At 43.5% G+C, this 27428-nt stretch overlaps 1 protein-coding gene across 5 annotated transcripts; it reads right to left on the reverse strand.

Annotated features, from left to right (window-relative positions):
* On the reverse strand, window positions 1-27300 carry RHOC (ras homolog family member C). 5 transcript variants are annotated; one of them, XM_088674390.1, is made up of 7 exons: window positions 27185-27300; window positions 26106-26465; window positions 11747-11834; window positions 5624-5781; window positions 4834-4954; window positions 2803-2933; window positions 1-852 (listed from the first exon to the last, which is right to left on the reverse strand). In XM_088674390.1, the coding sequence occupies exons 3-7, from the start codon at window positions 11787-11789 to the stop codon at window positions 679-681; spliced, it is 627 nt and encodes a 208-aa protein (XP_088530516.1). In that variant the 5' UTR covers window positions 11790-11834; window positions 26106-26465; window positions 27185-27300; the 3' UTR covers window positions 1-678. The 5 variants fall into 5 exon arrangements, with proteins under 5 accessions (XP_088530516.1, XP_088530517.1, XP_034977628.1 ...); XM_088674391.1 differs by lacking the exon at window positions 11747-11834; XM_035121737.3 differs by lacking the exons at window positions 11747-11834; window positions 26106-26465 and having other exon boundaries at window positions 27256-27300.
* Between the last annotated feature and the right edge of the window lie 128 nt (window positions 27301-27428).

Here is a 27428-nt window from a genome sequence, read left to right on the forward strand (position 1 = left end):
TCAAGTTTGAATTAATTTAATGAAGTGAGAATACAGTATTGCCAAAACACAAGGCACTGCTGCTCCAAAGAGAAGCAAGGATTATTTCTGACCACTACAGAGCGCAGCTCCTTAATGCAAATCCAGGAGGCCATTTTGGCAAGACTTACCCCGCTTGCTTTAGCACATTTGTGGAGAGAAGCCAGTGCATTCATTTGTAAACCGGAGGGAGACTCCACATTTTCAGATTGCAATATTCAGAAATTTAGCTTCCATAATTTGTAAGAACAGGAAGACAAGGGTAAGCACTGGTGAATCTGTACAAAGCACTGAAGAGTAGGATTAGTATAAAATGGGAGCAAAAGACCAATACAGAGTTAGTTCAAGTACACTGCCTGCCCAATACAAAAAGGACACTGTTTATAAAGAGGATTCAAAAAGACACCTCTGGCCCTTGAGAGAGCTGGAAAGGCAGCTTGGGCATGCAACACAGGAAGAGACTGTGTAGATGCCTAAATTGTGTGTCCCAGGAAGCTTTACTGTGCAGAGGGATGAAGGACATAGCCAGCATGTTAAATTTTTTATTCTAGATAGAGCTAATAGCTCCACCTCTCCACCTTTACCCCATCTATGGGGTGCATGGAAAGGGAAAGATACACTTCAGACAGCACAGTCCCATCACCTGCCAATGCGCCCATTTTACAGGAGGGGGCAACCTTTGCGCTTTTTGTTCTTCCTGACTTGCAAGGCAGCTCGCGTTGCCATTTCAAACACTTCCCGCACACCATCCTTCGTCTTGGCTGAGCACTCAAGGTAGCCAAAAGCATTGATCCTGTTTGCCATGTCTCGCCCTTCCTCTGGTTTTACTGGCTCCTTATGAAGACAAAGAAAAAAATACAATCCAAATTAATGAAACCTCTGCAAGGCTCGATTTAAGGAAGGACTCGAGTTAGCATAGGTGGCAACACCCTAACCTGCCCTAGAAAAGCAGCACAGCTGGCAGAAATATGGGTGGTCATTTTGGCAGGACTAAAAGGACATTCTCACATGAATTGGGCTGCGGGGGGGGGGGGAGACGGTCCACATATAGAAAGGGTCAGCAAGGCCTTTTCCATGCTCAGATATATACTCAGTGTTTGGAAGGCCAGAGGGCTGGGCAGTGCAAACACTGGGGCAGGGCCAGTGCTGTGGCCCCATTGGAGCTTTCTATATGTGGACCCCTATTCACACAATTAAAACTTGAAGCAGATTTTAGCATCCTTCCTATAGTCATACAGCAGGCACCCCCAAAATGCAGCCCTCCAAATGTTTTGGCGTACAACTCCCATGATCCCTAGCTAACAGGACCAGTGGTCAGGGATAATGGAAATTGTAGTCCAAAACATCTGGAGGGCCGAAGTTTGGGGATGCCTGGTCATACAGGTTAAGATGGGGCTTAATCTTTGTCCTTGGAACTTTGCCCCAGATGGTTCATATATCTGGATGCAAGGGAGAGAGGAGAGCGAACATGTACATGTCTTAGCAAAATTTGTTATGGGCTTCTGCAGTGATCAAATCTCCTCTGGACCACTGTTCCATGCTATATACTCTGCAGGACACTGCCCCATTACCAATCTGCAATCTCTGCCATCTACCTTTATGGTGTCTCTGTCTTGCCCTGATGCTAGGCTTGTGGTCCTACTGAAAAGATCAGGGAGTCCCTCCCTAACCAGGCTCTGACTCCACTGCAGGTTTCCTGTATCTCATAGGGCTTCAGGAACCCTGCTTCCAAGCAGTAGTTTCCAATCTTTTAAGAGATGAAATCCAACTTTAACTCCAGCCTAGACCCATCTTCTTCTTGTTGTTACAGTACGAACTGCCTCTCTTCCCTCCCACCCCAAAATCCTTTAATCCACTTCTGGGTCTTAACTAAAGATATTGCCAAATTCAGAATTAGGAAGATTGGTATCCGTTTAGTTTTTAATTCCTTCAGCTCAAAATTCCCAACACGCACTCTGAAGTTCAGTTCACAATGGTTTCACCACCAGGTAAAACCACAGAGCAAGGAATCTTACACTCTGCACATGCCAGCCCACCAATATCTTTCTAGGAGTGCTCCACTAAAGCGCAAATTATTATTCACAAGACATTTTGTTCTCTTAATCACCAATATAATATGAGATGGGAAATTGGGTGTGTGTGTGAAGTTAGTATAACCATTTAAGAACTGACAAATCACTCTACAGTTTTGAAATAATATTCTGATCTCCCAGAAAGAAAAGATTTCTTGTGTGAAAAATCCAAAGCATTTACCAGTTTCACCTAAAACTTCAGAGTAGTATTTTAAATAAGATGCATATTGCATCACACATTGTATGGAGCACAGATCCATATATACTATCTAATTGCATTAACTATCTAATATTTTTTTTACACGCTTCATTTACTTTCGAAGATTTCTCACATGTGATCCTGCTTGGAATAATGCTCCCTAGTTAAGCGTGTTTCAGAATGCACAAAAGGCACTTGTTTTATCTGAAAATCTTCAGTTATCTCACCCATTTTAAGGGGTATTGGATGACTTGCTGTTTAGAAAATGATAGGAGGAATATAGATTCTCCCCAAGAGCACTTCACTGCATAGCAGCAGCCATCAGTAATTCTGGTATGAAGCGTTCTCCAAGCTGTAGCAATTGCGGCTGCTGGTATGAAGCCTCCCCAGAAACATCACAATGACATCATTACACATTATGTAAAGCAAGTGAATTATTTCTCACTTCAAAAACTCCACCAAGCTTTTTTAAAAAAATATAATATAATATAATAAACAGCAGGCTCCTCCTACCTGTTTCATCTTTGCCAGTTCCCTGCGGGTGTGATCATCATTCCGCAAGTCCTTCTTGTTCCCCACAAGGATGATGGGCACATTAGGGCAGAAGTGTTTCACTTCCGGTGTCCATTTCTCTGGGATGTTTTCTGGAAAGGCCAATCACATTCTCATGAACCAGGCCATGTAATAAAAGCCCTTCTCCCAATGAAGGACAGATTCACAGGTAAAACCACCCCCATGGCACTTAAAAAGTAAGCTGTTTGAGACCTCTTCAAAACAGGCCATCCCCAGATCCAGTTTGTTGCCAAAAGCAAGACTGGATACAATGAGAGTCCTATTTCCAGAGCCCTGGCCAGCGCATGGCTGAGAGCCTGCTCTCCCTACCACACCCTGTAGCAGCTGAAAGGGAACACTGAACTCCCTATGCTAGTGAAAGAAATACAGTGACTGGGAATATGGGAAAGCTCTCCTCATTCAAATCCCAGCCACAGCAAAAAAAAAAAAAAAAATCCCTGGAGAGGTGGGCAAAGATCAGTTTCAGGGAGACAGAACATCACACAGAAGGAGCTGTGCAGAAAAGTTCAAAGCATCTCGCAGTGCGCACACTTCCCTGCAGATTCCAGCTATGACAGATACTGTCACCACAGGTCTATAGTGCTAGCAGATGCCCAGGGAGTCAACGCAGTTTAGCAATTGTGTAAGGCCCAGTTAACTGTTTGCCCTCAAATGCAGAGGCAGGATCCTATCATCATCCTCCAGCCAACAAGATGCTGTTTAACACAAAACTGCTCTAACATGGGCCTTGCTGGTTATATCCTGCATCATCTGCCAAACCCTGTATGCATATCTCTATGTGTAGAGGCTGTTTAAAAGTGTCACCACCTGGAGTTTTAGAGGTAAAGAGTTATTGTGTTAAAATGCGACAATACTGCGGTCCATAAAGTCCTATGAATAAATTCATAGTTAGAAATAGTGCTCCTGATTCTCGATGGCGCGTTCGAAAACAGTGGTTACTGGAATGAGGCTTCGCTGTTTTCAAGTGAGAAAAATACTACAGGCAGCCCAACGTGTTTGAAAAGCCCCTGGATAACAGGCAAGGCGGCTGCTTTCATGTATAGACCAGTAAGCCTTTATTTATTACCTACTTCTCATTTTTAACTTGTCCATGTTCAAACAAGGTGGGGTACCTCAAACAATATAAAATAAAACCAGCGACAATTTCAACAAAATCATTAACACATGAATCAGCCAGTATAACCTCCGTTCTTCCTTGTTTGTTCTACAGAGATCCAAACTTGAATCCAGGACTTTCATGTCGGGGGGGGGGGAGAGGCTAGGGGTTCCCCACCACTGATCTTGCTCAATGTCTGCTGGCTCTCCAGCAATGTCTTTCCCATCTACTGCCACTGACCATTTTAATTGAAGCTGCCAGAAATTATTCTTACGGTCACCTACTCAAAAAAAATGTGCTCTACATTGAACTATGGCACTTCCCTTAACAGTCTTAGACCACTGCAACAGTTGTGGGGAATCCTGGAAACTTTAGTTTAAGGGTGCTGGGAAATGTAGCTCTGCAAGTGACCTCCTAACACTGGCATCCCCAAACTTCGGCCCTCCAGATGTTTTGGACTACAATTCCCATCTTCCCTGACCACTGGTCCTGTTAGCTAGGGATCATGGGAGTTGTAGGCCAAAACATCTGGAGGGCCGCAGTTTGGGGATGCCTGTCCTAACAACTCTACACACCCTTAACAAACTACAGTTCCTGTGATTCTTTGCTGAAGGCTATGATCCTTAAAGTGTGCTTTAAATATCTGGTGTGAATGTGACCAATGTTTCCCAAAATAGCCATTTGCTTATCTGAATCCTGCAGGGACTGGAAGAATCACTACTTTGAAAGCTAAATTAAGTGTTTCAGCTTTCCCAACCCACCCACAGAGTTCTCTTGTATCCTGTGGGTGTGACCATGAGCCAGCAAATGGGCAGTATCACATGCCCTGTGTACTCGCGGCCTCTTGCCTCAAGCCTAGAGTGCCATAGCCTTACCTAAACTGTCCGGACTATCAATGGAAAAGCACATGAGGATAACATCTGTGTCTGGATAAGAGAGGGGCCGTAGCCTGTCATAGTCTTCCTGCCCAGCCGTGTCCCAAAGGGCCAGCTCCACCTGGAGAGACAGAATGAAGTTTATATCAATGAGCAGCAGCATCAATACCACTCTGGATAAGAAATCGAAGCAAACAGGAACACAGACGCTTTTTTCTTTCTCTCCCCATAGTACGTCTTGGTTAACAGGCAGCTTTAAAGGCAACCTGGCACAACATTAAACTGCCTGAGCCCAGGAATTGATTATGGGCATTATCCAGTTTGTTTTATAGGACTGCAGCACTACCCTCAAGGGTCCCAACCAAACAGTGTCAGATGATCATGAAGCTGTCAGGAGAGACCAGGTCCAAACACAGCTCACAGCAACATCTCTCCTGACCAACGTGGGACAGTCAGTTACTAGATGTGCAGCCACGCGGAGATAACAGCCTGACATTGATACCACTTTAGAATAGTTCTACTGACGTTACTGTAAACCTTTATTGCGTATTCATGATGTGGACAGTACACAGCTTGACCCAAAGGGAAAACTTAACTCAGGGTGGGAGTGAGGAGGAATAGGATGAAATCAGGGTTTTGGCAACAGGTGAGAGGTGGGCGAGAGCATTTTAAAGGGATTGGTGTCAGAAGGACCAGCATGAAGTTCAGCACTCAGGGATGAACTGCGACAGAAACCGATGTGATATTTAATTGGGGGTAAAAACATATGTCTGCTAGCAGAGAGAGTTACCTGTTTCCCATCTACTTCGATGTCAGCAATGTAGTTTTCGAAGACGGTTGGCACATAGACCTCTGGGAATTGGTCCTTACTGAACACGATCAGCAGGCAGGTCTTCCCGCAAGCACCATCTCCAACAATCACCAGCTTTTTCCGAATCGCTGCCATGCCTGCAGAAAGAGAAAGGCGGCTAGATATGAAACACAGATCACTAAGACGCTGGAATCCTACAACAGGGGTGGGCAAAAAGTAGTTTAGGATCAACTGATAAATTTCTCAGTGATTTGCAGGGTATTGGCAAACGTTTCTTACTCCCCATTGTTTAATGATAGGCAACAGCAAAACAACTTATTCTACCCGAGTTAGGCTGCTAAAATAAAGATAAGCTAATAACCAGGAACGGACTTCCATGTGATGGGTTGGCGGCCTCAAATCAGTCCCAATACTGGAGCCAAATTCCTCGGCTCAGAATGTGCTCAGAGGCACCTTGTACTTTAATTCTAACGGTTTGTCTTTTGCACTTAGCTCTGATGGGTAGATCTTGAGGCTCTAATAAAAACCCAAAGCAGATTGGACAAACCCCCAAGCCTCCTCACCCCTATGCTACTGGATAGCTCATAACTACTCCTTGCAGGCAAGGCATATTCTGTGCCCAATACATGGCAACTCTTTTATCCAAAAAAACCTAAATCCTGCAATCGCAATGAATTCTGAAAAAGCAAGTAAGTAATCAGGCACTATAGCACCCTCATATTTCAGAGTGGCCTCCTGCTACCCATGCGGCCTAAGGAAGTTCATTTTAAAATGTCACAAGTACTTTCCCGATCACCTCACAATTAAAAAAAGCCACGCTTTTCTTTGACTGTCTCACTCACTTCACTTGCAAAAACATGGCTGGGCTACATTTCAGAACAGATGTATAGATTAGCTACAAAAACCACAAAAATGTCACTGCACACCAGACTTTCTGCTGGTTTCAATCCAGCGGAAGTTATTTTAGAAACCATAAAGTGCACCTGGAGAGCACAGTGATGCAACAGAAACAACACTCAACACGAATAAGCATTTTTATACTCGAGAAAAGTCCAGCTGAAAATTTCAAAATATTTAGACAGCAATATTGTGCAAGCAAGGAAAAACAATTATCCTTATAACATGTATCACTACCGTACCTTTGCTGGCCAAACATTGTGAATACTATATATTACTGTCCTTCCCTTCCCCAGCTTCAAATTTTTGAAGCTGCCCTCATTCATGAAGTTTTTTTGGGGGAGGGGGTGCTCTAATAGGTGCAGGGTTGGGGTTGAAACTACATATTTGATTTGGGGGTATTATGCTAAAGAAGAGAAGAATCCTTGGAAAAGACCCTGATGTTGGGAAAGATTGAGGGCACTAGGAGAAGGGGACGACAGAGGACAAGATGGTTGGACAGTGTTCTCGAAGCTACGAACATGAGTTTGACCAAACTGCGGGAGGCAGTGCAAGACAGGAGTGCCTGGCGTGCTATGGTCCATGGGGTCACGAAGAGTCGGACACGACTAAACGACTAAACAACAACAAATGCTAAAGGCATTGGTGGACTGTGCTGGGGAGTGGGGGGAGAAGAGAGGAGAACTCTGCTTTTTGGAGCAGAGCCAACAAAGGGATTCCATGGGGAATTCCAAGGAATGTGTGCAAGCACATTCGCAGCACAGGAAGCTGCAGCCAGATCTCCTCTAGCAACATGTCACCCTGCATATATAAGCAATGCTCCAAGATGGAGCTGGTGTGGGCTCTGAGCACAAGGATAGCCAGAAGTCATTCTGAAGGCTGGAAGTCCTGTACAAAGATTTGCCCACACTCTTGCCTTACAAATGCATTTCCAACCAAGAAAATCACACAGGTGATGCACAGGTGATGAAGATCAGTGATGCAGCAGAACACCTGCCATGTAATGAAAAATCAAGTTAAAAAGGCAAAAACACCTGGGATATGAATGTTTCAGAGGCTTTGCATTTGAAGTACAAAGAACTATAGTGCTCGATTTGTCTGGATTTGTCTGCTGGATTAAAAACTCTTGCAACAGAAGCCAGTGTATTCCCCTGGCAATTACACACACAAAACCCCAACAGAAACTCCCACAACATAGGGGAAAGCACAAAGTATAATCAAGACTTGTGTTATAAATAGATTAACTAATTAGATTCAGCTTCAAAAAGCAAGATGAAGTCCTCATCCATTTGTTCAGCAGGTCAGCAATAAGCATTCCTCCTACTCTGGCCTGAAGCCAAGCTGACTATCAAGAAGGTTGCATCTGGAACATTTTGCCATAAACCTAGACCTCCAGAATACGTGCAATACTGCACTCCTTTCTCAGATGCCAGACTTCTCAGGGGCAGCCGTGATACAACTTTTATAATCTCCGGGGTTAAGACGACTGTGCAGTTTAGCATTCTGACAGTAAAAAGAGGATGGAGTGTTAACAGGGCTGAATTAAAAAGCCTTGCTAGAGTCCCCAAATCTTCAGAATTAATACCTCAATTCAGCCAGCAGACACAGAAAATGTCAGGAGTGTCTTGTCATAAGACTTGCCAATTTGGAACAAACCCCGCCTGATGTGTAGATGTCACAAGCCCCAAATGAAGACTATACAGTCTAAAGGTAAGGATCTCACAAAGGCACAAGCATCAACTCACATGAAGGGGGGAAACACATTTATATACATGTTTTAAATTTACTAGCTGCATTTATATGTTCCCCAACAAGAAGATGTTTTCTGGATGGCTTCCAATAAAGGAAAAACTAATGCATATAAAAATAAAAACGAAACCAATAACCATAAAATCTAAGAACATAAAACCAGCAGCCACAGGATAAAAGCAACATAACAAAAACTCACAGCAATACCATAATTCTGAAAGGTTTAAAATGTGCGATAATATCGAGTCATAATAGACAATGAAGCTAAAAAGGTTTAGGAGCCTGATAAAATAGAAAGATCTTAACCTGGTGATGGAACACTAGAGCATAGCTGTCGGGTGAGCCAAGCAAGCATTGTGTGTAGAAAGCGCATAGAGAATAGACGTTTTGCTCTCCCCTCTCTCATAATACTAGAACCTGGGGGTCAACCAATGAAGCTCAGTTGTGAGAGATTCAAGACAAGCAAAAAGAGGCACAAAGCACAGAACCAAACAGCACAGAACTCTCCACCACAAGATGGCTTTCCTACAATCAAGTGGTATACTGTACAACGTTACATAAATGTATCAAATAAACCCAAATAAAATACCTCCAATCAGGGATATTCCTAGATTATGTAACGCCCTATTTTGTACCTTGGCCCCGATTCATGTTATCTACTGTATCATGACTGGACAGATCTGTAATGTTGCTTTCACAGTGCAGCATATTAATATCTGCCTTTATGCTATTCTGCCTTGACAAATCAATTCAACACAAGTTGTTCCAGGGTGCAAAAAAAAGAGAGGAAAAGACACCTCTGCTAAGATCTCAGGAAAGACCAGAACTTTATGTGTTTGTTCTAAATAACAGCATTTTGCCATAATTCTTGCGTAACAGGCTTTACTTTAACTGATGTACTTCAAATTAGGACAATCTCGTGTGTCCTTTTTTAAAACATACATACATACATACATGCTTCTGTATGTGGTGGGGAGAATTAGCATGCAGACAACTATACAAACATGAATACTCCCCTCCCAAATCTCAAGAAGTCATTTGAGGTGCAGTGGGGGGAAACAGATATAGGTACTATTCACAACACTTCACCTGACTACTTTAAACCCGTAAACATTGAACGGAAGGAGGAGACTTCCAAGTGTGATGGCAAAAAGAGGGAAGACTTGAAAAAGTCAGAGCATATCCATATTGATAAGCAGCTTGTTCTCAGAGACAAAGCCAACAGGAGCTAAATATTTTATTCATCACATTCAGCCTGCAGTCGGTGGATAAGACAGATGGGATCATTGCTCTTAAACTACTGCCAGTTAAATGTGGAGAATTGAATATCATTCCTTTTCATCCAGCCTACTGCAAGAGATGGGGGTCTGACATTTCTCATCCATATAACACTTTTATTGAGCAAAGTGTTTTATAAACCTCATTTCATTTGTCCTCAGCTGGCCTTTCAGGGTGGTTATTTACATTTTATGGTTTAAAAATGCAAGCAACTTTATTGCTTAACCACTAGTCTTTACAATAATAAAAAATAATAAAAGCACAGTTTGGAGCACACAACATAAAGCCTTCTTAAAAACTCATAAAAAGCAGTAGTCTGCTGTAATGCAGGGATACAAAGGAAAATTATGGACATGGCCATGGCTACAGCAGAGAATCTATGACTACCCTTGGGACTCGAATCTGAATCTTCAGTGATCCAATTTATTGGAGGTTTTAAAGTAGAGTTGGACGACCATCTGCCAGGGATTCTTTAGTTGTGCTTCCTACATTGCAAGGGGTTGGACTAGATGACCCCAGGGTTCCTTCCAACTCTACAATTCTTTTATTCTACTAATTTTAGGGATATAGAAAGGGGTAAGATGTTTAGAATAGTTCACCTATTAAAATACCCATTTTAAAAAGGTGATGTGCCAAATATATATATTTTAGCAGTGAGACACCATATCAAACAGCTAATGTAGATGCAAAGACAAAAATGTTTTAACTTGCCTTTTGGAGGGTAAGCGGGAGAGCGCCAAACAGAATACATCTTGACACTGTGAGGTTACCTTTTGTTGCTTGGGGTGGGGGAGTTGGAGAGATCTGGCAAATATAGGTGATATGTTGCCATAGGAACTCATTGTTAAATCACTGTCCTGAATGACTAGGCAATAATTGAAAGCAAGCAAAAGGCATGTCTTTCTCCTCCTCCTTTAGCTACAGAGGATGTCATCTAGCTGCTTTGAAGTGTGTGTTTAAGTAAGCACAGCCTGCAGTTAGCAATTTTGGATTCTAGAAACTCAGGGTGCTGGCAGTCTCGTTCAAGATCTGGCGTGGGAGAAGGGGGGTGTTGAAGTGCTTGAGTTTTGTGCTTCCACCCATGCTCAACTTGTGCACATGCAAACATTACAAAGATCTCCTTCCTTTCCTTCATTTTGTTTGACCCCACTTTTTAACAATCCAACCCACCCAACTATTCCAGCTGAACTATTTAAAATTTTAAAGGATGGTGCTGTTAAGGTGCTACACTCAATATGCCAGCAAGTTTGGAAAATTCAGCAGTGGCCAGAGGATTGGAGAAGATCAGTCTACATCCCAATCCCAAAGAAGGGCAGTGCCAAATAATGCTCCAACTACCGCACAATTGCGCTTATTTCACATGCTAGTAATAGATTGCTGTGTTTTATTTTTCTGTTGGAAGCTGCCCAGAGTGGCTGGGGAAACCCAGCCAGATGGGCGGGGTATAAATAATAAGTTGTTGTTATTATTATTATTATTATTATTATTATTATTATTATTTTATTATAGCATGGTTATGCTTAAAAATCTACAAGGAAGGCTTAAGCAGTATGTGGACCGAGAACTCCCAGAAGTGCAAGCTGGATTTTGAAGGGGCAGAGGAACCAGAGAACAAATTGCAAACATGCACTGGATTATGGAGAAAGCTAGAGAGTTCCAGAAAAACATCTACCGTACTTCCGCTTCATTGACTACACAAAAGCATCTGACGGTGTCAACCACAGCAAACTATGGCAAGTTCTTAAAGAAATGAGAGTGCCTGATCACCTCATCTGTCTCCTGAGAAATCTCTATGTGGGACAAGAAGCTACAGTTAGAACTAGATATGGAATAACTGATTGGTTCAGAACTGGTAAAGGAGTAAGACAAGGCTGTATATTGTCTCCCTGCTTATTTAACTTGTATGCAGAATTCATCATGCGAAAGGCTGGACTGGATGAATCCCAAACTGGAATAAAGATTGCCGGAAGAAATATCAACAACCTCAGATATGCTGATGACACAACCTTGATGGCAGAAAGTGAGGATGAATTAAAGAACCTTTTAATGAGAGTGAAAGAGGAGAGTGCAAAATATGGTCTGAAGCTCAACATCAAAAATAACCAAGATCATGACCACTGGTCCCATCACCTCCTGGCAAATAGAAGGGGAAGAAATGGAGGCAGTGAGATATTTTACCTTCTTGGGTTCCATGATCACTGCAGATGGTGACAGCAGTCATGAAATCAAAAGGCGCCTGCTTCTTGGGAGAAAAGTGATGACAAACCTAGACAGCATCGTAAAAAGCAGAGACATCACAAAGGTCCGTATAGTTAAAGCTATGGTTTTCCCAGTAGTGATGTATGGAAGTGAGAGCTGGATCATAAAGAAGGCTTATCGCCGAAGGATTGATGCTTTTGAATTATGGTGCTAGAGGAGACTCTTGAGAGTCCCATGGACTGCAAGAAGATCAAACCTATCCATTCTTAAGGAAATCAGCCCCGAGTGCTCACTGGAAGGACAGGTCCTGAAGCTGAGGCTCCAATACTTTGGCCACCTCATGAGAAGAGAAGACTCCCTGGAAAAGACCCTGATACTGGGAAAGATTGAGGGCACTAGGAGAAGGGGACGACAGAGGACAAGATGGTTGGACAGTGTTCTCGAAGCTACCAACATGAATCTGACCAAACTGCGGGAGGCAGTGGAAGACAGGAGTGCTCTGGCGTGCTCTGGTCCATGGGGTCACGAAGAGTTGGACACGACTAAACGACTAAACAACAACAACCCACCCAACCATCTATGCAAACATGGGCAGCCATATAAATTTTATTAATTACTCACGACTGCTAAAATGAGCTGCTACCTTCCTGGCACCTCCTTTAAGGTAAATATAGATCAGAACTAGGCCTCCCTAGAGGTAAAATAACAAATCCCCCAATAGTGATATAGGGGCATTGATTTGCTATCCTCTTTTCCTTAGCTCATGATCCACAGTGCAAGTGAAACAAGTTGTATTTGTAGGTCTCTTGCCGCTTATTTTTTGCATGCATGGAATGTGGGAAGCATCCTTGGGTTGCTAAGGAAAACCACCATGTCTGAACATTTTGTTGGTTAGCATTTATAACAATCCTTGGAGCCAAGATACTGGGGCCTTTGACTAGCACACTCATAAGACTACTCCTTCAGGGCAGCTATGGGACTGAACCAGAAGGGAAGCACACAAATCAAGGATTGGGAATTGATGAGTCTGTTCAAGCTGGAGATATGGGGTGGCTTAAGGGTTAACAAAGGGTCATCTCGAATGAACTCTATATAAGTTTAATTGACGTTTTCAGCAATCATATCTGTGGTGGTTTGGTATAAAACATTGGCCAGAGGTTGAAGACAAATGTCTTTGTTACACTTACATGTCCCCCCACATCCTTAGCCCCATACCTGGTGTTGGGGGAAGAGACAAACCAGGTGAAGAGCTAAACACTTGTCTTACTGACAGATTGCTCTAATAGCAGACAAATTTGAACAATTCTACCCCTAGAGATTTTGTTACCTAGGTTATGTTAATAAAGAGATGGTCTTATCTACAAAAGAATTCCCAGTTATATACTGTATAACTAAAGATAGATAATAAAGATACTCTACAAGGCTGATATCTTAAATTGTCATTGCCTTCTATCCTGCAGACACAATATGTTGGTCTTCAACACACTTAAGGAGAATTAAATAGTAGATCTGAATAATGTTATCAACACTTAGTGTTTTATATAGCACTCTACAAGACTGTCCAGAAACTTCGACTGGTCCAAAAACGTATCAGCAAAGCAAGCACAAATAACACACTCCAACAGCTCAGTACATCCTTGCAGTGCTTAAAGAGATAGAGCAGCTACCAATTCATTCCTGGGCACAATTCCAAAGTGCTTGGCTTGGTCTACAACACCAAAATGACCTGGGGACAGAGGAAGCCCCAAGCATAGGCTCAGCATTGCCTAATTATCTAGCAGTAACTTTGGGGGATTTCACTAAGCCCAGCCCTACGTGATGATGGAGAGTCAATGAACCTGCAAAGGATGTGCTCTGCCAGTCAGCTGCCACTCAAGATATGTGAAATATTAACCACCCTGGCTGTTAAGATCATCTTCAAAGCGTCTCTCCACCTTCTGAGGTGCAGCAAGCAATGCATGGAAGGGCTTTTTCAGTGATGGCACCTAAGATCCAAGCCATTTCAAACAAATACAGTGGTTCCTTGGTTCTCAAATTTAATCCGTTCCAGAAGTCCGTTCCAAAACCAAGGCGCGCTTTCCCATAGAAAGTAATGCAAAATGGATTGATCTGTTCCAGACTTTTAAAAACAACTCCTAAAACAGCAATTTAACATGAATTTTACTATCTAATGAGACCACTGATCCATAAAAATGAAAGCAATAAACAATATACTGCAGTCACACAATCAATCAATCAATCAGTAGCTGAACTGGGTTCCACACAGTCACAAAAACAAAACAAAAAAGCTGCAAAGATGCAAAATAAATAGCAAAAACAGACAGGCCTCAGCGTAAAACTCAAATCGGAAGCTTAACACTCAAATCAGAAGAGTAACACTCAAAGTATAACACTCAAAACGGAGCGAAAAAAAGTTCACAAACCGGAACACTTCCAGGTTTGCAATGTTCAGGTTCCAAGGCGTTTGAGTACCAAGGCGTTTGAGAACCAAGGCACCACTGTATTGCCATCCATGTATTTCAGATGAAGTCTGAGAGAAAGTGGTACTGTATACCTATCGGTAAGCTCACCTACTGGAGTTCATGATACTGGAGGCAACTAGGAGAGCTGTTTTGTGTAAGGGTTGGAGTGTCACACTAGGACCTGCTGTGTAATTCTCTGGGTGACCTTGGGCAACCTCTCTCTCTCTCTCTCAGCTTTCTCACAGGGGGTGATGCCGGGTTAAAGATTAAAGCTGAGGAGGACCATGTGCAGTGCCCTGAGCTGAATGCAATCTGAACCAAGGATAACCTGGTTTACAGCTCAGCCTCTTAACCTCTGCGCCACACATCAGTTCATGTTTCAAAACTATTAAAAGCTGCAACATTATCACAATAACTCTGCACTATCACAGTTAGCCGCGTAAGCAGCACAGTGTTCTTAACTTGTGTGCCAGACATTCAGAGGTGTGTGACCCAAACTGCAGAAAGGGAAATAAAAGTAAGATATAGCAAAACAAGACAGAGGAACTGGCATTCGAAGGTCAATATGGTCCCTGCTATTGGGACTCTTTGTTCCTTTTATTATTATTATTGAAGGGAAGCAGCCTATGTTTGTATTTCATCTGTCAGTGCAGACCCCGTTTTCCCTGCTGTCGCCTTATCTTAAACACAGGGCAAAGGGAATTTGGGAATGTGAAGCATTCTCTTGCAACACCGGAAAGGAGAATTTGGAAAGAGCAGTCAATGCTTTCAGTCTGCCTGTTACTTGGAACTACGGTATATATTTGGGGAGGTAGGTCAGGGAAAAAGGTTTTGCATATTTTACAAAAGGTCAGCAATTGCAAAATAAAACGAAAAAGCTGTCTGAATGCAATCTAGGTCAAGACCCCAGTTATGAGAGACATGCATTGCAATCCACCTGCATGCAACACACCCTGTGCTTTGAGAAGGGTGTAGACTACACTCTCCACCAACCTAGTACTCTCTGGATATATTGCACAACAACTCCCATCAGCCCCTGCCGAAGTGGTAGGAGCCAGCAGCAAGTTATTTTAAGGAGAGACCTTCATTTAAAGGACCAAGAAGCCACCACTGGAAAGACAAGAATTCCACCCAACACACTGGAGAGTCACAACCACAGTAGCAAAGTGTCTAAGTTTATCTGCTCTCTTATCAAAGTCTCCCACCACTTACTTGCCAGCTGCTAAAGCCAAGAATTCCTGACTACACAAACCACACCTATTCGTATGCCATGCATTATGCAGCTCTCAATTCAAAATTACACCTAGCCAAATTCTGTTTTTGCTCACTCACCAGAGTTTCAAATGATGCTGCAAAAAAATGTCTAGACATTAAGGTGCACCTTTGAAAATTTATAAAATAGCAACTAGGAGCAGAGGGAGAGGAAATTTTTAACCCTTCTCAGCCTGTTGTGGTCCTAACAAAAAATCAGCCCAAGTTTATTTACATTGGAAGTGAAGCCTCCCTTGCTGCTCAAACATACTAACAACTGTGAGACATTTAAAAATATTCACATTAATTGCATTCAAACAATTACCATTGCATCTAGTTTGACCCTAAGAATGTACCTAAATGCATGCTTTCATAGTAACTGCTCTGAAATGTGCCACAAAGTAGTGTTTACACACACACACACACACACATTTCACATTCTATATTCCAGCCATATTTCCCCAATTATAAACCAAGAGCTTCTCAATATGGCCTTGTAAAGGTTTCCACTCAATAATTAAACACTTAATGCAAGATTACTCATCCCACTGAAGCATTAATGCATGACAGTGATGCAAGTAGCTACTTGCTGAGTTCATCAGGTCAGTAAGAGAAACCAACCAAGGTTCACAAAGAGTAGGAGACGCCCTCAAGCAAGACTTTTTTTGACAAGCGGTGGTGGAGAATGTGATTAAGCACTTGCCTGCAGTTTATTTCATTGCTAACATAGTAGCGGAAGAAATCTTTACAAGATTAAACTTTTAGCATGATGAAGAACTCTGTGCAATATACCCATATGCTGCTATGGGAATGTTGGTTTATCCTAAGAAGGGTAATAACCTACTACCAATACATTTTGCACTGATAGTTCAGCAGTGGGGAACCTCCAGCCCATAGGCATAATCTGGCCTGCCACCTTTTCTTTTCAGCCCACCGGCATTGTCACAGAAGACCACACCTATTAAACAGGCCGAGATGGCAACAGTTTTGATCCACTTTTTAATATAACATTTATCTCAAATCTGTGCATTCTGTGTACACACCAGCAATGACCCACATTAGTTAGAAACTATGACGACAACCTAATGACTTACCTGGTAGCCACAGGTGACTAGGAATTTCATGCAGCCAAGTGAACAGGCTGGTAGAGGAAAGATGGACTGCTCCATTCCTCCTCTACCAACCTACTTGGTTTCCATGTTATCCATGGAAGAAGCAAAGCCTCTTCCTCCTCTGTTGTTTAGTCATTTAGTCGTGTCCGACTCTTCGTGACCCCATGGACCATAGCACACCAGGCACTCCTGTCTTGCACTGCCTCCCACAGTTTGGTCAAACTCATGTTCGTAGCTTCGAGAACACTGTCCAACCATCTCGTCCTCTGTCGTCCCCTTCTCCTAGTGCCTTCAATCTTTCCCAACATCAGGGTCTTTTCCAGGGAGTCTTCTCTTCTCATGAGGTGACCAAAGTATTGGAGCCTCAGCTTCAGGACCTGTCCTTCCAGTGAGCTGATTTCCTTCAGAGTGGATAGGTTTGATCTTCCTGCAATCCATGGGACTCTCAACAGTCTCCTCCAGCACCATAATTCAACTCCTCTACCAGCATGGAAACCCAGTGGTCAAGCAGATAAGGAAGAAAGCTTCTGCTCATTTCACTCACAAACCTGCCTGCTCCCTACCAACCCTATCTCCTCCCCATTTACACCTCACCAACCTTGCCAAACTCGCCCTTACATCTCACCCAAACTGTGGGGCCTGCTCACCTTACAATTCACTCAAACCCTGGCACAGGCAAGTCAGAGAGGATCAGGCAGCAGAGGCTGGGCTAGCTCTCCAGTAAACATTCTGCCTGCCCTGCAGCCACTTCCCTTCTCTCTGCCTCCAGCATTGCTGAAGCCGAGATAGTGGTGTCAGTTTGAGGGGCAAGAGAGAAGGACAGTTGCTAGAGAGCTGCTCTGGCTTGTTCTGGCTACTCAGCTGGGCTGTCTACCTGCTTATTCAGGCCATTGCCACATTGCAGTTCACGTGGACTGCAGCATGACGACATCCTTACACTTCTATTTATATAGAAAAAATTACAAGGCTGCATAAGGGAGCACATCAATTGGAACTAGGCAAACAGCTTTTAAAAGGGAGGGAATTGAGACCAGCAGAGCTGCCAAATCAGCCTCAGAGCCCAAAACCAGGGTGATGGGTGGTATAAAAGCTGCCTGGTAAATCTAACAGGAGAATTATAAAAAAGAAACTTTCTCCTTTGTCTCAGTCACTGCACAGAGTTCTAAACAGGCTTAGAGATTTTGCACTGAGAAAAGGACTTTAAGCAAGCAATTTCAGAAGCAACACAAAAATCCAGGAATGAAAAGAGACCTCTGCTCAGGGAGCTGAAAGAAGTAAAGGAGAAAGCACCAAACAAGGCATCTCTTCAGAGCAGGCACAAAATACATAGGAACATGCTCACAAGGTAAACTTTGCTGATTCAGTAAATGGATTGTAGAGCTGGAGCCAACAGTGACACACAGCAGACCAAGCCAAGCCAAGGAGACCAAGACAACAACAAAAACCTGCAGGTAATGGAAGCTGCATGCACTGAGCCCTCCAAGTTAGAACAAGGAAGGGGGGAAAAAGAGAAAAGAACTGGGTATCGAACTGCAATCTAGGATTTCAGATACAGTCAGCAGGAAGCTTGACAAACTGGCTCAGTCAAGAAAAGCAACAGATGCAGAAGACTATGTTCACATCTTCCGCATCTTTTATATCGATCTCTGCTTCCTGACATCTGATCCAGACGAGATTTTTGGCAAAGCAAGCAACTGTACATTTGTAAATGGGCAGAAAAGGCTGCCCGATACACAAAAAGATAAAAGTCTGTGGCGCATGTTTGCATGGGTATTCGTTCCAACCCAAATCAAAGGGGATTGTCCATGCACATATTGCTCAGTCTGATTTTGTGGGAGAAAAGTCCCATTGAACACAATGGAGTTTATTTCCGAGTACAGGACCGCAACACATCAATTCCCACATAGAACATGTATCATTCTCCTTTTAGCTTTTCCTTTTCCTTTTTTAGTGTTTCCTTACTTTTGAACTACTCAGCCCAACATCAAGTGCAAGTTCAGCAGAAACTCTCTTAGTTTCTGTACAAATCAACAAAGATTTCCTTTAGGAATCTAGGGTGAGATACCCATGTAGAGAAAGTTGCCCCAAGCAGCTTAAGGTCCAAATGCCACTCCCTCTCTCCTGCCAAGCCCGGCTGCTCATAGGAGCCAACTCCTAGGGCCCGAGGGGTCTTCACCCCCTAATAAAATATTTGAGGGGGCCGAGGGGAGGGGGCAAAGCTGGTGGGAATTGCCATTCACACGATGTGTGTGCACTGTGTCATGTGATTGATTATGTGGGGTGGGGCTTACCTGGGCCCTCCAATATTTTATTCTAGTTGGAACCCCTGCGGCTGCTTAAAACTCCTCTCCCTTCCCCTACCAAACTGAAGGATGTAAGACAAGAAACCAGTTCAACTGGAGAAAGAGAAACTAGGGGCATCTGCAAGAGACAATAAGTGGATAGAAAAGGGGGGAACCCCCACAGATTCTCCCCACCATCACCGTTACTTCAGCAAACACAGGTTCAGGAAACATACTCTTCCTGTGGCAATATGCAATTCCATCATGACATGACAGGTGGAAGAGACATTTTGAAAGTTATCAAGTGACATTTTGGAGATCAATCCAAAGTTATCTGAGCAGACAGTTTTTGGTTTTGAACATGGTTGACATATCACAACCTACAGAAGTTGTATATATTGGGTTTCATTGTCCTCCACTAGCCTTAGTAAGGTCTGTAGCTTTTAAGCCATTCACATTGTAAAATGATGCAATAAAATTCATTCCCATTAAGGTGCCACATCTTTTCTTCAGGCAGGGGCAAAACCTGGCTTTATTACACCAGGGTCAAATACCCAGTTTGGCACACTCCCTCCTCCCACGCAGTTGTGTATACACACACAAAGGCCTCAATACCCCTGGAGACTTCACCCAGAGCAAAAAACCTGGCTACCCCCCCCCCGCCCACAGTTACGACTCTGCTTCAAGTATCAGGTATATGCCTATGCTAGCTAGGAAACACACTGAGAAGCCTGAAGCAGATCAACTATCATTAGGTCAAGTGAACCAGATAGGCCTATCCTTTAAAAATCTGTGCTGCCAAATTCCATTTAGCAGAATCAAACACAAACACAAAACTCCTCGCCTCCTGTTGCAAAACAGCAAGCAGCGCACGTGATGTTGAAGCCCAAGCAACAAAGTGGAGAAGTTTATGCTTCGTTCATCTTCATGTTCTAAAGTTTATTTTAGCACACATCAAGAGAAACAAAGACACTTCCTGAACATGAACATTTCCTTTCTACCATTTATAGCACCAGGGGCATAAAGGATGAACTGGGAAATATATACGGACATGAGCTTTCAAACAAGTGCAAAACTGACTAGCCTGTTCTTTATCAAAGCCCATAAAGTTTGAGATGCAGTCTTGTAAAAGGTGATGCACTTACTGGGACTAAAAACCCTTCCTGTTACGGCAATTCTTGGGACTACTCAGTCTGTCATTCCCGGCAAGGAAAAAGCAGCAAATAGAGGAAGCAAGTGCCCTCTACCCCATAAAAACCTGTGTTTTGAAATAATGTGAATGCATTTCACAAACGTCTGGAAACCGAGGCACACTTTTAGCTCAATTAAAACCAAGAAGCACACTTCACTCTTACATCCCCAAAGATTTACTTTTAGAAAATACAACAAAACTTCAGATTCCATGACAGACGGAGCAAGGTCTAGCCACTCAGCATCACTTCCTTGCCTCAGAGGGTTTTGGTGGGAGCTACTGTGTGCTATAACACCAGGGCAAAGTGAAGAGGAGGGCAGAAAATGCTGCCATGTGATTACTGCATTAAATCTGAATGTGATATTATTGTAAGAATTTCTTGTAAGATGCTCTGAAAGCCTCTCGTGTGTTATAAACATTCTAAACAAAAATATGTAGAATTTGCCTATGCTCTAAAGCAGACATCCCCAGACTACGGCCCAAAGGCCTCTTTTATCCGATCCGCAAGCCCACTGCCGCTGCCCACTCTTACCTGCACGGCGCAATGCGGCTGCCCACTTCTGGGTCAGAGGAGCACTGGAAATAGCTTGCGTGCATGTGCAAGCATCATTTCTGGTGCACTTGCGAGTCGGAGGTGGCCCGTGCGCATGCGCACAAGGTATTTCCGGCACTCCTCCGACCCAGAAGTGTGCCGGAAATAGCGTATGGGCGCACGCTCCCCCGCCCTCCGGCCCGCCCTGCAATTGGCGCTGCGGGCACCGGCCCGAAGCCAGGTAAGTTAGGGGACCCCTGCTCTAAAGAACCCAATATCCTATGTTCCTGTATGTGTAACTAGCCTCAGGGGCAAAACTAGGCTTTCTTTCACCCAGGACAAATACCTAGTTTGGCACCCCCCCCATGCACATTTGCATACGCACACACAACCTGGGAGCCTCAGTGGCACCCCTCTGGAGGCTCCACCTGGGGGAAAACACCTGGCAAGCCCCCCCCCAGCTACGGCTCTAGGCTCTAACCTGTCACCTTTTTTCACAATAAACTGGGGCGAAGGGCAATTTAAAGTGTAGTAAAGGCAGGTGGGAGAGGATGCTGAACCCTTCATCACCATGCCCTTTTTGAAAAGCAATTTCACCCCAAAAATGAGGGAAGGAGATGTGGAATTTGGGCAAGTAAAGTGCCCTGTTCCTCTCTTCCTTGGGCTAGACTTTAACACATCCACCCCCATGAAGGAAAACCCACATTCTGGTGCACAGCTTGCTCCTGACATGAAGGTGCAAGAGACAGTTTGCTGTGCTGCAGCAGCAAGAGTGATAGGATTAACCATCACATGCAATGGAGCAGAATTACTCCTTCAACTAGCAAAAAACAAACAGAAGTAGAAAAGACCAGAGATCAGCAAGCCATGCATAGATGCATCTGGCATCTCCTCTCTCCTGAGCTGGTTTCTCCAGGCTCTCAATTTATTTGCTCCTGGTGCACAGACAATTCTTACAAGTACACAAGTGTGCCATGGCACACAATTCAGAACTACCGTAGTGATATAAAGGAAATGGGGTTTAAGGGCCGAGCTAGTCATTTGGCAAGACAGCTAGCCCTGGGAATCCGAGTCTTGGTCTCTCACCTAAGAACTGGCAGAAAGAGAGAATGAGATTGAAAGAAGGTGGCTATTTACGGTAATCTCCCACAACTGGGCAACAGTCTGCCTTGGGAAGTGGTGGGATTCACTGGTGGTGAGGCTGGCAAGCCATCTGTCAGGGATTTGTAATGCCCTGCAGTACAGATCCTGCATCAAACAGGGGGTTGGGCTAGATGACCACCAGCACACACTTTCCAGCTTTAAGATTCAAACCTTTTCCTGCATCCCACTTCATCTTACTCCCTGGGAGATGCATCAACTGAAGAATTGTTCAGGTGCAGAAAATGTAAATGAGCCCTTCCCTGCTTCCAAAACAGCCTTTATCCACTCTAAGGGCTCGTCCACACTTCTGCTTGTCCTGTGCCTAGAAAGAATGGGGCGGAGACGTTTTCTGTTTGCCCTGCTGCTTTTCCCAGGAAAGCCCACTCTTTAACAGTGAATCAGATCAAGCATCAATCCATGGAAAATCCGACTGGATTCAGCGAAGATTGGGTTTTCCCAGGAGAACCTGGCAGGACAAACTCGAGCCCCAAATTGCACTCTTTTCTCTAGCTGTGGCCCCCAGGTACATCTTTTCCCATGGCTAACAGAAAAGCAGCAGTGGGAGATGAAAAGCGACAGGTTGGAGGGAAAGAGCAAGCACCTACCCTTTTCAGGCATTCAGTAGAGAGACAGGATCCCAGCCATAGGTCTCTACCAAATGTTTAAGTTGGCCCTACTATGGTTTGGGTGGGTCTTGACATTACCATGCAGAGCTGAGTTTATGAATTTTATTTGCTGCTTTGTTTGTTTGTATGTATGTTTGTTTGAGTTAAGAATTCAGGATTCTCATCTGCTCATCCACAAAAGATTATTATTACCCCTTATGGAAAGAATCAGCAGAGGATGTTGTGGGATAGATCACAGTATTCATGAAACTTTGCAGGTTTTGCCCAAGGTATAAGCCTGAAAGAGCATGTGTTAGTAAGTCACATGTGCCTCACAGCTCTGACTTCAGATTTACAGTGCAGGAACCTTGTTGTCAAATGCCACAGCAAAGCTGGGGACAAAGATAATTTTTCAGAGCAGCCAAACCAGTCAGATTGCTTTGAGTAAGCATTTGTTTCATTGTATCCTATACTTTATTTTTTAGAAGTAAATTTTTTGTAGCAGCCCAAGCTACAGTAAGTTAAACAAACAAACACTCAGATGAACGCTCTTTTTTCCCTCCCAGATTTACACTCCAGTCAGATTATGGAATAATTTCTCTTTCAATGAAGACAATGCCCACATTCATTCATTCTGGCAAGGCGACGATGCTACTGAGTATTTCACTTGTCGCCTAAGCTTCACATGAATAGATCTGAATGTCAGATCCAAAAAACAATGAATTACTCCCTCCCCAGGTTTGCAATAGTTTTTATCTTTCTAGATCCAGTCATGTGTTGAGATGTGATGAAATCTTTGGAAAGAAGGGTTGCCTCTGTTACGATATCTGTGTGACTAAATGCAGCCTAAGCTCGATTAACCAATTCAAGTTTGACACTGTCCACTGGACAGCAATGCCGGACACTTCCCTATGAACAAGCTGAAGGGATTGCTGTTCAGGATGCAAGAGGACACATTGCTGTGGGTGGGAGGGAAGAAAAGTTGAGACACTTAATTTAGCCTTCGAAATAGTGATTCCTCCAGGCCCTGCAATATACAGATAAGCAAACTGCTATTTTGGGAAACATTGGTCATATCCGCATCATACATTTAAAGCACACTCTTATTTAGCAATCATGGTCTCCTTGCAATAATCGTAGGAACTGTAGTTTGTTAAGTCACAGACCTACAATTTCCAGCAACCTTAACAAAATAAAGTTACCTGGATTATCCAGCTGTTAAAGTGGTATAACAGCATTTTCAATGTATCATGGGGATCCGACCACTGGGCTTAAACACACACATACACACACAACACCAAGGAACATGCAAAAAACCTCAATTTTCTTATTCCACTCAGGAGATGTATGATCTGCATTTCAAATGAACATACTCAAGTCCTGGAAGTGAACTTGGCAATTTATTTAAGCTATATCTCTCCCACTTAAAGCAAATGCATAATTCTGAGTTTCAAGCAGAGTGCTTTACTGTTATTGGCCTGATAGTCATTCAGTATTTGCCCAATATTGTACCATGTTTCTTTAAATTTCTCTACAACAAGAAGCTACAATATTTATTTTGTAACAGTCAAATTGAAAACCTTTTGGGAAAGGAACACTCTGAATTCTGCACTTCCCCAAATTTCAATGCAGATTTATTGGGTAAGTATAGAAAGTTGTGTTCAAGGATGCTTCCACAATAGGTAGAATAGTCATGCTTTGTCAATACACTTTTTATGGAGGATCTACCAGAGAGATAGTTTCCAAATTACACTAAGCCAAATCATGGCAAAGCACAAATCTAAGGGTTCCTGGAGAGAAGATCACAGTCACTCCTTCCCTATTCTCTCTGCTGCTGAGAGTTATGATTCGGATTAGCACCTGGATATAGACAAACCACCTGGGCTTGTGGTTTGTCTCCACCAGACAAACAGAATAATAAGAATAAACCTTGGTTACAGCTCATGGTTTGTCTATATCTTCCCAGGGAACCATAGGACTGGGCCCTAAATCAACTTTTTCTTTTGCATTAAAATGCCTTTTTGACTAAAAAAAAAAGTTAAAAGGTTCATGCAGAAGCACTTAAAATGAATAAGCCCTTCAGTCAGTGCTATTTTAGCACCATGCTATTTTTTTTCTTTTGCAAATATTTTAGAGTACCTTTAAAATAATTCAAAGAAAGCACACAATGATGACGCCTAAATAAAAAGTGCTTTCGCACAAATTAAAATCAATTCAATTTTTTAAAAAGCATGCTCAGTGGTGCTGCCTCCCTACTCAAACTGTTATGTCACACGCACTAGTACAGATGGAACATAGTGGGATGCACACACACAATGTTCTATCCTCCGTATCCCCTGAAGCATAGAAAGTTAACAACAATTACACATAGAGCAATGTTTGGGAAGCAGAAAGTTCTGCCAGTTTGGAAGCAGCTTCAATAAAGAGCTTTCTAATTTCGCAGCACAATCCCCCAGAAGTGAATAGGAGTTGAACAAGAATTTATTTATGCAGTTCAAAGTAAGTTTCAATAGTGCTTGCTTAGCAAAACTTCCATGGTGGTTTGCATGTCCAAAGTCTGCTGGCAAGAATGACCCATAGTTTAAAAAACTATTGGAACCCGCTTTTTGAAGCTACATACAAGATGCTTCTTCACACAGTGAAAATAAGACCTATCGAATAATATTCAAACAGAGAAAATTATAGACTTAAACAAGTTGCCTATTTAATGGTGTCTCATATATATATATATATATATATATATATATATATATATATATATATATATATTCCTTACTCCAGAGTGCAATGCTGCCTTTTATCCATTAACTAACAGATATGCTGGAATCCCACAACAGACACAAAAGCAGTCTGCCAGTCACAAATATCCCTGTGAAGCAATGTGACAATGCTACTGCCATTTTCAGTGGGTGTTTTCTAAAAGGCTGGGGCAGGATTTAGGGAGCCTGGTTTGCAATGAAAGGACTTGGCTGCCAAATTCCAAGGAAAGGGAGGGGGAGAGAGAGGGAGGGAGAGGCACTGTTCAGTCATGGTTCTGGAATGCTTTCTTGCTCCTAAACACAACCTCCTTCCCACCCCAATATAAATGTCCGAAAGTGAGCTAAGCAAGCATTTAAAGGACACAGGGAATCACTGTCCACATCACATGGCAAGCCAGTTTCACAGGAATCCTCAAACAAGGAAATGCAACAGCCGCACAGAAAGGTATGCAGCAAACAGGGAATGAAGAGCAGGGGTGAAAAAGAAGTACTAATCACAGTGCCTGTTTCGTTCAAACCAAATTCTGCATATATGAATAAGCTGTTCACATTAAGCACCCTTTAAAAAACCATCCATTGTTGAGTATATATGAACACAAAAAGCAGGGAGCAGTTAGAAAATGTGCCACTTTTCTTCCCTGACACACTGTTCACTTTTTTTTGCTTATCAGGGCTCCCACCCATCCTGGAGTTACTCACTAGCAGTTGTGTTTATCCAACTTCCTCCCAACAGATTCAACCCATCCCAATTCCTGTCCATATGAGTGAAGAGAAATTCTTCACCTACTGAACACAAGGAAAGACGAACAGGATTCACATTTTAAAACAACATTCTGGGAACATGACAAAATAATGGAATTAAAATAGCAACCAATCAAATTGAATTATTAATCAGAGCCAGGGTTCAGCGCCTAAATCTGTGAAGTAGTAACAAAACAAAACGAGTGCCTTACAGCATGCAAAGATTAATGTGACTCATTGAAAAGGAAAAGATATTTACATAGTCTTCATAATTCCAGGATCCTCTTTCAAGGCTCCACTTTCAAGGTCAGAGCAGAGAACAAGCTCCCAGCTAGGCTCAAGGCACAACACCTTGCCTTTAGAGATCAAAAAATTACTCTTCACAATTTTTGCCTTATGCTTAGCAAGTGAGGTGAGGTGAGGTACTACAAGTAGAGCCTTTTCTGAGGTGGCCCCTCAATGGTCTCCAGCAAGAGACTCACGTTGCTTTCCATTGCTTTTGAAAGTAGAGTAGGCTTTTGAATGAAGAAGCCTTTCTAGTCCTCCAGGCATTTAGGGATTGTGGGGCACAGGACAGGGGACAAGGTGTTCAGTCCACCTCACCACTGTTTTTAAGATTCTGTAGGAATCAGAAATGTGTTTCATTTGTTAAAATTACTTTCAAATAAATTACCTCTCCACAGCACAAGCCTAGGTCACTTCACACCTTCCACCCAACATAGAAAAAAATCCCAGCAGCTGTTCTCCCCATTGCTCACTGGATCCTGTACACTGAAACTGCATGTGCCCTCCTCCCCCATGCAAAGGACACAGTAGCACACCCCAGTATCACACCCACATGCATTGAGATTGTGCATTAACCTGAAATAACTAGGCAACCCTCACTTGCTCCACTCCACCTCTGCTAACCACCCTGATAGCAAATACCACGGCATAGTTTTAAAGGATGACTAAGGCTACAAGGCTAGCCGCGGTTACTAAGGAGTAAGTCTCATCGAACTCAGTGGAACTTGCTCACGACGACGACGCCCTTCCCCGCACCCACGTGAAACTAAACCCCATGCAACAGCGGGGTCTACTTTTGAGTAAGCATGCCTAACGATTGGGCTGACTTGAACCTGCCCATGGCTATATCTACAGATATAGAGAGATACATGTCGCACTTCCCAAACCTGCTACCCCACCCCGCTTTCTCACGATGGTCGCCGCTTGCGCGCGCCCCTCTCGCTTCCTCCAGCCCTGCCAACTCCTTTATTTCTCCTATCATGCATTTTCCTCAGCTCCTCTCCTATTAAAGCCAGGTTACTTTATGGTCACGCCCCAAGTACGCTCACTAACCTACGGGAAAAGGCGCTCCGGGCCGGGCCGCCCAACCGATCCCGAGCTTCCCTCCTCGCCTTCCCAGCTACCTTCAAGCGGAGTCGGGCTCCGGCCGCCGCGCTCCCTCGCCTCTCGGTCCGTCCCGACTAAGCGCGAGCCTTCGGGGAGCGGAGAGGCGGGACCGGGCTCGCTTCGTGGGGCTGGTACAGCCGCTGAGGCCGCCTCCCGGCCCGCCTCGGGGAGGGGCAGCCGGGAGAGGGTC

This window comes from Zootoca vivipara, chromosome 7, assembly GCF_965207765.1.
Source record: "Zootoca vivipara chromosome 7, rZooViv2.hap1.1, whole genome shotgun sequence".
Lineage (NCBI taxonomy): Eukaryota > Metazoa > Chordata > Lepidosauria > Squamata > Lacertidae > Zootoca > Zootoca vivipara.